The following is a 13,331-nucleotide window of genomic DNA, read 5'->3' as shown; positions in this document are numbered from 1 at the left end:
ACTCTGTGTAGTGACAGGGAAAAGGTTTTGTTATGCATTCTGTTCTGGTTTTGTTCTGTATTTTGTTCTGTATTTTCCCCCTGTCCCAACCCCATCACTGCCACCCGTGTGACACCCCCACCCTGGCACAGAGACCCCAAGCACCCGACCCAGGGCCCCCTGTGATCCCCTTTCCTGCCGTGCCAGGGCACATCTGGCACTGTCAGCTCTGGCTCCCTGCACCGGCTCCTCACGGCCGCCCCCGGTGGTGCCGGAGCGGGGCCGGAGCGGGGCAGCTCCGGGCGCTGGTGTCCCGCGGGGCCGGGACCACCGGCTCCTCCCGCTCCTTCCCTGCCCGGCAGCAGCTGAGCTCGCCTTGGTCTCCTTGAGCCTGGAAGCTTCCAATTAAAACTCCCAGCCCGCTCTCAGCTCGTTTTCCCATTAAGGGGGGCCGGGGAAGAGGAGGAGGGGGAGCCCAGCTCTGCCGGCAGTGGCCGCTCCCCTGCTTTGATGCGCTGCGTGGGAGCCGGGAGAGAATCAATCCCTGGGGAGCAGCGGGTGCCCACACAGGCCCCCAAAGTTCCGCAGCCCCCGCTCTGCCCCCGCTCCACCCCTGTGCAGCCAGGGAGGGAGGTGTCCTGCCACCAGAGCTGTCACACAGCACGTGTCTCCAGGGATGCCGCTGTTGTCTGGGGACACAAGAGTCACTGGGGATGTGAGGGTGCCCCAAACCTGGAATTTTTGTGGGCACAACCCCTGGTGACACCAGGACAGCCAGGGGAGCAGGGGGCTGGCTGGAGACAGGGAGCTCCTGGGCTGAAAGATGGATGTGGGAGCTGTCCCAGTCCCACCAGTATCGTCCCAGTATCGTCCCTGCCGGCTCTGGATCTCCCTAGCCTGCACCCACAGGGACGCAGCCGCTGCCACAGCCCTCCGCACTGGCCAGTGTTGGTGGCCCGGTGGTGGTGGCCGTGGTCCAGCGGGGCGTCCCTGTCCCACGGCAGCCAAGAACCTTTCCCGGCCATCGGCTGCCATCTACTGCCAGCGGCGGGACCAGTCCCTGTCCCTGCCCCTGTCTCTGCCCCCGTCCCCGTCCCTGTCCCCGTCCTCCTCCCTGTCCCTGCCCCTGTCTCAGCCCTGTCCCCGTCCCCGTCCCCGTCCCTGTCCCTGTCCCTGTCCCTGTCCCTGTCCCTGTCCCTGTCCCTGTCCCTGTCCCTGCAGCAGACTCCCAGGGACATCCCTGTCCCCCTGCTTCAGCCCGGCTGCTTCTCAGGGCACCCACCCCAGTGCCACCACGAGTTGCTCATGTCCCCATGTCCCCAGCCCACCCCCCTCGCCGGGCCGTGCCCAAGATCCCTCAAGGCCCCAGTTTGTGGCCATTACTGGGAGCTGTGACAGGGAGGGACGGGGCTGGCGCTGGCGCCGTACCCGCCCCTGGATCAGCCCCCCGCGCTTCCCGGCACTGCCGTGCCCTGGCACAAAGGCTGCTCCCGCTGTGCCACGGCTCTGGCTCCGCACAAAGCCCCTTTCAGCCGCTGCGGAAAGCCCCTGGCAGCCCCTGCCGTGTGCCACCGGGGGCAAAAGTCCCCCGAGACCCCGTGCGTGTGTGCCAGTGCCACGGCCATGAACACTCAGCTGTGTGGGACCAACACCTTCCCACGGGAACCCGGGGCCATTTGGGACGGGGACCGGGTCTCCAGGGCCACTAGCCAGTGCTTTCACAGGCCACTGGCATGGGGAGGACTTAGGAGGCTCCAGCCACCCAATTAACAGCTGGTGCTCATTAGCAGCATCCCCAGCGCCCCGTGGGTTGCACCCAGCCTGGCACCAGCTCCCACCCACGGGGTACCCGCGCTCTGTCCCCACCCTGGCGCGATCCCCGACCCAGGAGCGGGGGCAGCGGTGGGCAGGGGTGGGCAGGGGCTGTGCCGCGGTGCCCGGGCTGCCTGCCAGGGCACAGCCGCCCCTCCGGGCGCCACAGCCTAGCGCCGTGCCGGCCCGCTGGCTCCCGGCCGGGGGCAGCGCCGGGCAGGACGGGGGCTCCATAAAAACCCTCGGCGGGCACACCGCGCCCATCCACCCGGCATGGAGAACCGGCGCCTGCCCTCCTACGGCCGCCTCTTCGGCCCCTCGGTGCCCGGGTACCGGGCGCTCCCCGGCAGCCCCCTGGGCCGGCTCCGGGCCCCCCGCAGCCCCCAGCTGAGCCCCCGACCGGGCTCGGCCAGAGTGGACTTCGCGCTGGCCGCGGCGCTCAACTCCGAGTTCAGGGAGACGCGCAGCAGCGAGAAGGTGGAGATGATGGAGCTCAACGACCGCTTCGCCAGCTACATCGAGAAGGTGCGGCTGCTGGAGCAGCAGAACAAGGCGCTGCTGCTGGAGCTGAGCCAGGAGCGGCAGCGGGAGCCCTCGCGGGCTGACATCTACCGGGAGGAGCTGCGGGAGCTGCGGCGCCGCGGGGAGCACCTGGCCACCGCCAAGGCCCGACTGGAGATGGAGAGGGACAACCTGGCCGAGGAGCTCGGCAGCCTCCAGCAGAAGTAAGACACTGAACAGCTCGAGGTAGCCCTGGGGACCAGGGTGGCCCACCTGGGATGGGTGTCAGGGTGGCTACCAGGACCAGGGTGCCCACTGGAACTAAAGTGGCAGCAGGGATGGGGATGGACACCAGGATGGGGATCAGGATCTTCCTGGTGATGGAAACCATGGTGGTGACAAGGACCAGGGTGACCCCTAGGACCAGAATGGAACCCAGGTGTACCCAGGGGTCAGAGTGGCCCCAGAGACAGGAGCAGGGTAGCCCTGGGGACCAAGGACTGGTGTGCACCAGGATTGTGATGGGATATGGGTGACCCCTGGGAACACTGTGGGATGGTGTGGGGGTGTGTGGGGTGGGCACAAGATCTGACCTGGGTTTGGGGGGTGCTGGTGCTGTGGGGCTGCGTCGGCCCAGGGGGTACTGTCCATGGGCTGAGAGTGACCAGCCATGGGCTGGATGCGTAACTGTGCCTCTGCTCTGGCACAGGCTGCAGGACGAGGTGACCCTGAGGCTGGAGGCTGAAAGTAACCTGGCTGCCTACAGGCAGGTGAGGGCAGGGGCCAGATCCCAACTTGGCTTCCCTTGGGAATGGGCAGGGAGGACTAGGGAGGTAGCAGGGACAGGAAGGGATGGGCAGGAGCAGGGACTGAGGGACTGGTATGTGTTACATTGGGCAGGGAATGGAGCAGGGATGAGTGGGAAGGGCAGGGATGGCCAAATATGGAACATGGATGGGCAGGAATGGCAGAGCAAGCAGTGAGGGACTGGGAAATGCTGTGATGGGCAAAGAGAGGCAGGGCTGGGTGGGAGTGGGAGAGAATGGACATGAGCAGGCAGCTCAGGACCCGAGTGGCCAGCTGAGAAAGTCCCTCCTGTCCCCCCACGGTGACAGGACATGGACAATGCTGCCCTGGCTCGCCTGGACCTGGAGCGGCGCGTGGGGACCCTGCAGGACGAGATCGCCTTCCTCCACAAGGTCCACGAGGAGGTAACCCCGCTCTGGGGCTGGGGGCTGGGGCTCAGGGGCTGCCCTGACCCCGCTGTCCCCACAGGAGCTGCGAGAGCTGCAGGAGCAGCTGGCCCAGCAGCGGGTGCACGTTGAGGTGGACGCGAGCAAGCCGGACCTGGCGGCCGCCCTGCGCCACATCCGCAGCCAGTACGAGGCCATGGCCACCAGCAATGCCCAGGAGACCGAGCAGTGGTACAAGTCCAAGGTGCAGTGGGAGCCCCCCGATGGATGGCCTGGCTGTCCCCTCCCGGGGTGTCACCATCTCAGGGTTGGGTTGGTGGTGTGCGGGGTTTGGGATCTCTGCTGTCCCCACTTGGGCCAGGGATGTTTCTCCTTGCCTTGTGATCCCGGGGCCATGTCCCTGCTGTGGAGCAGAGCAGGGTTGTGTTCCCTGTGTGCCACCAAACCACGTCCCTGCCCCCTGGGGCCATCCCATGGCACACGTCCCCTGTCCCAGTTCGCAGACCTGACGGACGCGGCCGCCCGGCACGCCGAGGCCCTGAGGGTGGCCAGGCAGGAGGCCAACGAGTACCGGCGCCAGCTCCAGGCCCTCACCTGTGACCTGGAGGCTCTGCGGGGCTCGGTAGGTGACAGCCATGGGGAGCAAGAGCAGGGACATGGCCTCAGGGAGCTGCCAGCACCGGGGTTCCCTGGCAGGACCACCACCCACAGCCAAGGGAACGGCTGGTCCCCAAGGATGGGAGATAGGTGGGCACTGGGGACAACCCCCAGCTCCTGGGATGAGGTGGCCATGGGGGGTTCACAGCCCCCTGTGACCCCCAGAATGAGTCCCTGGAGAGGCAGCTGCGGGAGCTGGAGCAGCGCTATGCCCTGGAGACGGGCAGCTACCAGGACACGGTGGGGCAGCTGGAGGGGGACATCCACAGCCTCAAGGAGGAGATGGCCCTGCACCTGCAGGACTACCAGGACCTGCTAAACGTCAAGCTGGCCCTCGACATGGAGATCACCGCGTACCGCAAGCTGCTGGAGGGAGAGGAGAGCAGGTGACAGCTCCATCCCATCCCTCACCCCGCCCCAGCCATGCCCCCAACCCAGCCCAAGTCCTCCTGGTTCCTCTGGGTTGTCCAGAGGACCTCGTGCTCTTCCCAATGCTCCCATTGCCCCTGTAGGATCACCATCCCTGTGCAGAGCTTCTCCAGGCTGCAGATCCGAGGTGAGGCTGTGCCCCACGGGGGAAGGGGGAGCAGGGTGGTGGCACACTGGTGGCTCCTGGGGGCTCTGTGGCAGGAGAAGCCACCTTGGCCATCCCTGCCCCATTCAGAGGGATCAGGAGGTTTTTCTCTGAATCCCAGGGAACCTCCTGGGTGCACCCAGGGTGGGGGGAGGAGGGTGCCATGGCCATATCCCCAAGGCTGAACATGTCCCCAAGGCCGATGATGTCCCCAGCACTGATCAAATCATCATGTCCTCAATGACAACCACATCCCTAAGGCCAAATGTGTTCCTCAGTGACGACTGTGTCCTCAAGGACAAGCCTGTCCCCAAACTCAATCACATCCCAAAGGCACCCGTGTCCCCATGGTCCACAACATCTCCAAGGCCAGAAATCCCCGCAGCCCAACAGTGTCCCCAGACACATCAGATCCCACAGCCTGCCACATCCCCAATGCCAACCATGTCCCTGAGGCCAGCCCTGTCCCTGAGGCTGTCTGTGTCCCCAGGGCTGCTGTCTCTCATGGTTCAGGGGTTTCCAGCCCAATCCATTTTCTTTGGGCTTCTCTTGAGTGTGGCTGGAAGGGCCATACCCCGGGCAGGGTGTCACTGCCTTGTCCTGCCCATGTCCCCCAGAGACCAGCCTGGACACCAAATCTGTGTCAGAAGCTCACGTGAAGAGAAGCATCGTGGTCAAAACTGTGGAGACCCGAGATGGAGAGGTGGGAAATCCTCATTTGTGTCACCCATGCTCCATCCCCACCTCCCTACAGGTGTCCCCAAGGGACTTGCACATGGGGCCACCATCCCTGAGCCCCACAGGCAGCCCAGGCAGGGAGCGAGTGATCCCTGAGGGTGTGGCATGATCTGACTCTGGGTCATGGTGGAGCTGAGGCTGGCAGCTCTTAGAGAAAGCTGCGCTGTCCCTGTCCCTGTCCTTGTCCCCAAGCTCGTTCAGAGCCCGCGCAGGCTCAGCCGGTGGCAGAACTCGATCCGGGGCTGACGGTCCCTCCGCCTCCGCCTGCAGGTGCTGAAGGAGCCCAAGCAGGAGCCCAAGGAGGTGCCGTAGCGCGGGGAGCCGCAGCAGCCGCAGCTCCCGCGGGAGCCCCGGGCCGAGCACCGGGCACCGGAGGGATCGGTGGCGCTTTGGGGGCACCTCCCTCCCGTGCACCCCTCGCTTCTCCCGTGTCCCCCCGTGCCCAGGTGGCACCCGTGAGGGGCTGGCAGGCGGCAGAGATCCGGTGGGACCGGGCAGCAGCCGCGGGAGTCGGGCGGAGTGGGGCGGGGCCGTGCTCCCCGCCGGGATGCTCTCGGGTTCGGGGCCCTCCCTGCCTCACCCTGGGTCTCCAGGGAGAGACTCTGACCTGTTTCATCTCCGTGCACCCCCAGACAACACGATGGTGCTAAGAGCATCTCCCTGCACCCACTCTCTGGTCTGGGAGGCCTCCCTGGATCTCCTCAGTGCACCCAGACCCTGAGACCCTCGGCTGGGGGGATGCAGGGGTGAGGGACCAGGGACATTTCCCTGTCACCAAGGGCTGGGTGAGCTCAGCTGGGGGGCAGGGCAGGGGGGAGGATGGAGAGGCAGGGGCAGGAGGAAGAGGAGAGTGGAGGAGCAGAATGCTCCTGGGATGGTGTCAAGGGGTGACATCAGGAGGGGTTCCTGAGGGTGCTGGGGTGTCTGGGGTGGGTTGTGGGGCTACACAGTGGCCTCAAGGGCTTCTCCTGGCACAGAGCCATGGGGCTGTCCTGATCCCACTGGTTGACTGCCACCAAGGTGTCCCCAACACAGGAAAAACAGGAAAAGCCAGACCTGAGGGGCTCATGGTGAGGGGTGACCCACAGCCCCATGGCAGGGGAATCTCATGCAGGTGAAAATGGAGAGGAGAGGGGTGCAGAGGAGGAGGAGGAGGAGGAGGAGGAAGGTGTCATGGCACCTGTGAGGGTTTCACAGCCCAAGGTGCCACCTGCAACCGAGGAGTGACAGGGGAGTCTCGTCACTTGGGGGTCACACTGGGAGCCACACAGAGCCTGAGCCCAGCCTCCATGGGCAGTCAGGATGGGATTGTCCCCATGTCCCCCTGGGCTGCACGGGGCCCTGTCCCCAGCTGTCCTGCCCCAGGGCCATTGCCCAGCCCAGTGCTCACCCACAGCCCCGCCCTCACCCTGGCTGCAGCCACCGACTGCGAGCAGGACCTGCCTGGGGGCACCTGACACAGGAACAACCTGACAGCAGCACCTCCCGTGCCCTGACAGCCTTTGGGATGAGCACACGGCTGCCCTCGGGGACTGTCCCCTCTGTCGCCTTGGTCAGCTCTGCGCTGACTCCAGACACAGCACCCAGGGCAGGAGGTGTCATGGGAGAGCTGGGCGGTGCCCGGGGCAGGAATGCAGGGGGTGGGACACCACAAGCAGCCTCCCTCGCTACCGAATTAATGCACTAACGCTGCTGCAGGATGAGAATAAAGCTAACAAACACACTGAGCTTCCATGGTTGTGCCTGCATCCACCTGTCTGCAGCCAGCACTGCGGGATTTTGGGATTATCTGGGGTGGTGGGACCTCTGGGAGCCCAAACCAACGCTAATGTTGCAGGAGAAGGTGCTCAGGGCTGAGCCCCAGGGCATGGACGCTCTCCAGGGGCCAACAGCCCCAAGGGACCGAGCAGAGGGAGGGTGCAGGTTCACACCCACAGCCAGCAGTGGGGTGGGAGAGATCCCCTTCAAGGATGGGAGTCCGGGATCTCCTGGGGGTTCTTCACCCTCAAACCCAGCTCCTTCCCCACTCCATGCCAGGCTGCAGCTCCTGGAGGCTGCCAGGGCTGGCTGCAGCTTTGGGGCTGGGGGTGGATTGGAGATCCTGCACATCATCCCTGCACTGGGACACTCAGTGCCCTCCTGGACACAGGGATTTCTGCTGAAATCCCCAAGCCACATCCTCAGAAGAAGAAGAGCCTGGAGGGCACATCCTGCTCCATGCTGAGGATTAAGTGTCCACCAAAACCCTGCAGAGATGTCACAACCTCTGGGGGATGTTTGAGGTGACTTTGGCAGGCACAAACATTGACTCCCAATCGTGGGGAGCTGGGTGAGTTAAAAACACCCCAAAAGCAGCCATTTCTGAAGAAAATCACCAGATCCATTTGAAAAGTTAAAAAAACCCAACAACAACAAAAACTAAAAGGAATGGGTTTGCTCCAGCTGAGGAGCTCAAAAGGGACACTGAAGGGTTTGGGACACACAGTTCTCAACAAGGAAAACAAAAGCAAGTATTAATGGGATTAAAATAGTTTGGTGGATGTTTTTAGCAGCCTCTTAGAAAAACAGCTGTAATAAATCACTGGTGCAGATCAAGAACTCCCCAGTTTGGCCAGAACATCTTGCACCAGCTCCAAGTTTTCTTTTGAAAAGGATTTTATTGAGCTTTAACCCCCACTGCCAACCAGTGGCAGAACAAATCCTGGCAGTGTGAAATCCCACCTGGAGCAAACCCTGGCACTGTCAAATCCTGCCTGTCCCCACTGAGCTGTGCCCAGAGACTTTCCCACATCAGTCCTTGCTGCTGCCCTGAGGGGAGGGAGAGCAGGAATTTGGCAGTGTTTCACTATTGATGGCCAGAACCTGGGGAATTTCCAACGGGAGGATGGCCCAGGGTGTCCCAGTGCCCCTGGGGATGATGTTCCAGCCCAGATGGGCTCTTGAATGCCTGCCAGCAGTGGCCTATGTGGGCAAGTATGATGATGATGCCCATTTTGCTTCCTGTGGACCCTGTCTGGAAGCCCAGATGGGCAAGGATGATGATGATGCCCATATTTCCTCCCCACAGACTCTGAGCACCCACATGGGCAAGGATGATGAGGATGATGAGGATGATGATGATGATGCTGCCCATATTTCCTCCCCACAGACTCTGACTGAGTGCCCACATGGACAAGGATGATGATGATGCTCATGTTTGCACCCCGTGGATCCTGTCTGGATGCCCAGGTGGGTGAGGATGAGATGATGATGATGATGAAGCTCATGTTTCCTGGACCCCACCTGGCCCCTCAGCTCAGCTCTCAGCAGCTCAGGTCACACCATGAGCTGGCTGACCTGGAAAGGGCCCCAGTGGGTCTCACAGCCCCATACTCTGTCACCATCCCCACATCCTCTGCTCCACTGCATTTCTCTGAGTGTTCCCAGCAATCCCCAGGGATTTTGCCTTTCCCAAGAGGTGGCAGACTGCTCCCAGCCTTGCCATCCTCACCCTGAGCCTTGGCACCACTCCAGCAGTGTGCCTGTTCCCACCAGAGCTGTGACTGTTGTGCTGGGGCTGTTCTGGCATCAAAATCCTCCATCCCAATCTTGGGTAGCTCCAGGATCTTCTTTTGCTGAAGTCTCCAGTGCTCAGCTGTCATCAGGTGTGCAGAGGCAGGAGGAATGGCACCATGGCAGAGTGCAGGGACACCCATGTCCCCTCAAGTGGTGCCACAAAAGCCAATATTCCCATGCCAGGCCTCAGGGATGAACCTGGACCTGCCATCAGGTGCCTGGTGGTTTCTCCAGGGCAGGTGGGAGCAGTTGCTTCCAGTCTGCTGGGGTGGCTCTGCCATTTGCTGCACTGGGTTTGGGAAAAAATGGACCTGAGTTGTCCTTGTCATCTATTACATCTCCTAAACCCCCTCAGTAACTGTGGGCAGGGCTGGAAGAGGGAAGGGACTATCTGGGTTTGGGTTTCTCCTTCAAAACTACCACCCTGTTTTCTTTCCCTTGGTTTTCTCCTTACCCAAGAGATTCTCCCGTACCCATCTGTGAGGTCACACTGCTCAGAGACCACAGCACCACAGCCTGGGAGCTAAACTTTATTGTGCACAACTTGTGCCCCAGCTGATGCCAAAGTCAAGCTTTGAGGTTTCTGCTCAATCCTGGTGCTCCTGCTCCCTCAGCTGACCTGGTAACACTTCATCAGCTCCACCACTGTCGTCTCCTCATCCATTTCCTTTTCCAGGTGGGTCTCCATGGAATGGGCTTCCCCCTGGCAGCCAGGCTGGCCAGCAGCCTGCCCATCCCTGCTCTGCAGTTTCCTGAACAAATCCTGGCTGCTCTCCTTCTCTGCCTGGCTCAGCAGAGCCACATTCAGCCCGAAGCGCTTGGTGCCCGCCAGGCTCTGCAGGATCTGAAGGACGGCAGCTCTGTCTCCAGGATGGATGTTCTCTGCCAGCACTGCCAGGAATTCCCCCAGGAGGCCAAAGCCCACATCAGCCTGGAAGATCCTGCCCAAGGCCTCCCCTCCAAGCTCCAGCAAAAACTGGTATTTCTCTGTCCCACTTTTGAGGCATCTGCGCCAATCCCGGTGAAATTCCGCAGCGGAGCCAGGCAGCTGGTCCAGCTCCTGGAGGAGAAAGGGAGACTCAGCTCCTTCTCTTTTGGTCCCCCTTGAAGACTTTGATCCCCTCTCCCTGATCAGCCCATGGACAGCTGGGATGTTTTTACCAGGGGCTTTGGCAGCACAAGGAGCTGCTGAGGGGGAAAAGAGGAAGGCAAAGAAATGCCAGGTGCCTTTAACCCTGAGAAACCAGGAAAATCCAGGGGGAAAAGGGAATGCCAGGTGCCTTTAACCCTGAGAAACCAGGAAAATTCAGGGGGAAAAGGGAATGTCAGGTCCCTTTAACCCTGAGAAACCAGGAAAATTCAGGGGGAAAAGGGAATGTCAGGTGCCTTTAACCCTGAGAAACCAGGGGGAAAAGGGAAGACAAGGAAATGCCAGGTGCCTTTAACCCTGACAAACCTGGGAACTCCAGGGGGAAAAGGGAATGCCAGGTGCCTTTAACCCTGACAAACCTGGGAACTCCAGGGGGAAAAGGGAAGTGTGGATGAGGTGTGACAACCAGTGTGAACACAGATGGCTGTGGAGTGACCCCAGCCCCAACCAGAGTCAGACTCTCACCAGCTCTCACTGGGAAGGGATGTCATGGAGATTGGGGCAGGTCAGGGAACACTCTGAGCACAGAGAGGAAAAAGCAGGGAGTGGCAGAGAAAAGGTGGGAGATGCAAACCCCAGAAAATGTGCAGATGCCCTGTCTAGTACCACCTGGCATTGGTGGGTCTGTGGCAGAGCAGAGAGCTGAGCTCCAAGTGGCATTCCCAGGTAAAGAAATCCCATTTTACACCAGCTCTAATGAACTGCTGAGCCCAGCCCTGCTGGGTCACCAACACCCTGGCTGAAGGAGGAGGCAAATGTGCAGCTTTCCTACGGCCAGGGAACAAAGCAAAGTGACATCAGCTGGGGCTGAGCACAGATGGAGAAGCTCTGCAGATCTGAGCCTGGTGCTGATGGGACCAGGAGCAGGATTTGCTTGGGGAGATCATTGCTCAGTCCAAGCAAACAGCACTCCTAAGGAGAGTTGCAAAAGATGTTACAATAAACAGAGGCCAATGAACCCCAGTATCATAAACAACCCTGGAGATTGTTTGTAAGGCAATCCATGAAATTGCCTTATCATGGGAAGCATCCATGGGAAACACCCAGTGACCAGGACACCCCAGCATGGACAGAGCCCACGGCAGGGGCAGGACTGAGGTGACTCCAGCCACAAATGACCTGGACAGAAAAATGTCCTGTCCCTGTTTCCCACTGCTGAGGGACCCAGTGAGCTCATCAGGCTCGGGCAGGATTAGCCCAGCCCAGCTCTTTTCCATGCCCATGAAACCATGGGCAATTCCCTGTGCTCAGGGAACCTCTGCAGCCAGAGACTGCTCCAGGGAGGATCCTGGGGCACAGCCCTGGCTCTGGGCAGGCTGCAGCAGCTTCCAGCCAGGAGGGACAGCTCCCACAGACTGCTCCTGGCCACCATGGGGGCACTGGGAGCTCTGAGTGTGCAGCCAGGCCTCCACTCCCACAGGGATGGAGCAGAGTACCCCTGAAGGGGCCCAGCCTGATCCAAACCCTGATATTCCAGGGGCCAGGAGGGCTGGCTCACACCCAGAGTGAGTCCTGAGTAACTCCTGTATCCCATTTAACACACCATTCCTGAGTCATTTCCAGCTGTGGGTGAGGCCCCAGCAGCCTCTCCCTCACCTGTGGGATCTCCACAGCATGGGTGGGTGCTGTCTCAGCTGGGGCTGCACAGGGATTCCACAGCACATTCCTCCTCTGTCCCAGCCTGTCCTTCTTCTCCAGAGGCTTCAGGTGAGAAGCCAGCACAATCTCCCTGAAGGGAACAGGGACAGGAGGGACACTTTGAGGCTCCAGACTGCTGCTCTGAGCCACTTTCTGACTCTGGGCCGTGTGGAGCACCCAGAGGGGCTGGACAGGCTGGAGGAGCAGGCCCGGACCAACACAAGGATAAACCAGCCTGAAATCCCTCAGGAATCCCATTAAGATATTTGGGGGAGAAGCCCCTTGAAGGTGTTTTCCTGCCCCTCAGGGATCAGGTGGCAAGGGGGAATGAGACAGATGTGAATCCATGAATGGAATTTGAGCTGGTCCCAGAATGTGGGACCATGTCCCAGGTGGGGGCAAAGTCCTGGATCTACCTGTGAATCCTAGATGTCCATGGACAGGGAGCCCCCAGATGGATCCCTGGGGAATCCTGGAATTTGGGGGGCACTGGGAGTGCCCAACACTGCCCTGTGGGGAAGCCCTGCCATCCCAGCCTGCTCACATCCCCTGGACACAGTAGGGACACACCTGGGAGCAGGGACAGGCTGGGAAGGGCACAGGGAACACAGGGGACAGTCACCTTCTGCTCTGCACTCCCAGCATGGCTTGGGCTGTGGGTAGAGACCGGGGCTGGGGTGGGACTGGGAGGAGGTGACAGTGTCCTGGGGAGGGGACACTGCTGGCTACAGCCAGGCCACCTCAGGAGCAGGGACAGATCTCAGCGCACACGGGGCCAGCTGAGGAGTTCTGGGGCAAATCTCAGCCACGGCCGACTGGGCTCTGTCCTCGGGGCTCTTGCGGGCCCGCCGAGGCTGCTGCCCCTCGGGTCCCCGAGCAGTGCTCGGCCCCTCACACCCCGAGGGGTCCCGGAGCCCCCGAGCGAGCTCCCGGCTCTTCGCGGCCCCTCGGGCCGGTGCCCGAGCCCCGGACCTGAACTGGCCGTAGTCGGGGACGCCCTGGCGCAGCGCCCGCAGCTTGGCCTCGCCCTCCCGCTGCCGCCGCTCGTCCTCCGCCAGCGCCGCCCGCAGCTCCCGCTCCAGCACCGGGAACGCCCCGGCCGGATCCATGCCCGGCTCCGTGCCCGGGCCGCGGGGCACAGGGAGCCCTCCTGTCGAGACAGCCCTGCCTGCGATGGCTTCGAGGACACACTTCTGTCACAACAGCGCTGCCAGGACGGCCCCGATCTTATCGTGACAGTCCCGCCTTGTAACCCCCACTGTGACAGCCCAAGGCCCCGCACGTGGGTGGCAACTGGGATCCTCTCCCCTGTCCGAAACCCCCTGACACACCGCCGGTCTCTCTATCGCGACAGCCCCGCCGGGTGACGAACACCTGGGCCCCGGGGCCGCTCTCTCTATCGCGACAGCGCCGCTCCCGCCACCGGAGCGCCGGGTCTGCGCAAGGCCCCCGGGGCTGCCCCGGTCGCGCCCGACAGAACCGGCCCCGCTGCCCCGCTCGCCCCGCGGCCCCCGGGACGCTCTGGAGTCGGTCC

At 62.0% G+C, this 13,331-nt stretch overlaps 2 protein-coding genes across 3 annotated transcripts; one reads left to right on the top strand and one right to left on the bottom strand.

Moving 5' to 3' along the window:
* Positions 1-2,064: 2,064 nt before the first annotated feature.
* GFAP (glial fibrillary acidic protein) lies at positions 2,065-5,820 on the top strand. The gene is made up of 9 exons (XM_050985839.1): positions 2,065-2,516; positions 3,002-3,062; positions 3,408-3,503; positions 3,568-3,729; positions 3,982-4,107; positions 4,308-4,528; positions 4,655-4,698; positions 5,334-5,419; positions 5,725-5,820. Exons 1-9 carry the CDS (start codon positions 2,065-2,067, stop codon positions 5,764-5,766), a joined length of 1,290 nt encoding a protein of 429 aa, XP_050841796.1. The 3' UTR covers positions 5,767-5,820.
* A 3,703-nt stretch (positions 5,821-9,523) lies between these two features.
* On the bottom strand, positions 9,524-13,261 carry CCDC103 (coiled-coil domain containing 103). Of its 2 annotated transcripts, XM_050985711.1 has the most exons (3): positions 12,770-13,261; positions 11,756-11,888; positions 9,524-10,069 (listed from the first exon to the last, which is right to left on the bottom strand). In XM_050985711.1, exons 1-3 carry the CDS (start codon positions 12,904-12,906, stop codon positions 9,620-9,622), a joined length of 720 nt encoding a protein of 239 aa, XP_050841668.1. In that variant the 5' UTR covers positions 12,907-13,261; the 3' UTR covers positions 9,524-9,619. The 2 variants fall into 2 exon arrangements, with proteins under 2 accessions (XP_050841668.1, XP_018776872.3); XM_018921327.3 differs by lacking the exon at positions 12,770-13,261 and having other exon boundaries at positions 11,756-12,754.
* Between the last annotated feature and the right edge of the window lie 70 nt (positions 13,262-13,331).

The sequence above is a fragment of the Serinus canaria genome, chromosome 27 (genome assembly GCF_022539315.1).
Source record: "Serinus canaria isolate serCan28SL12 chromosome 27, serCan2020, whole genome shotgun sequence".
In the NCBI taxonomy this organism is placed as follows: Eukaryota; Metazoa; Chordata; class Aves; order Passeriformes; family Fringillidae; genus Serinus; species Serinus canaria.
Note: the sequence above shows the minus strand (reverse complement) of the source record. Positions and strands in the feature narration are given on the sequence as shown.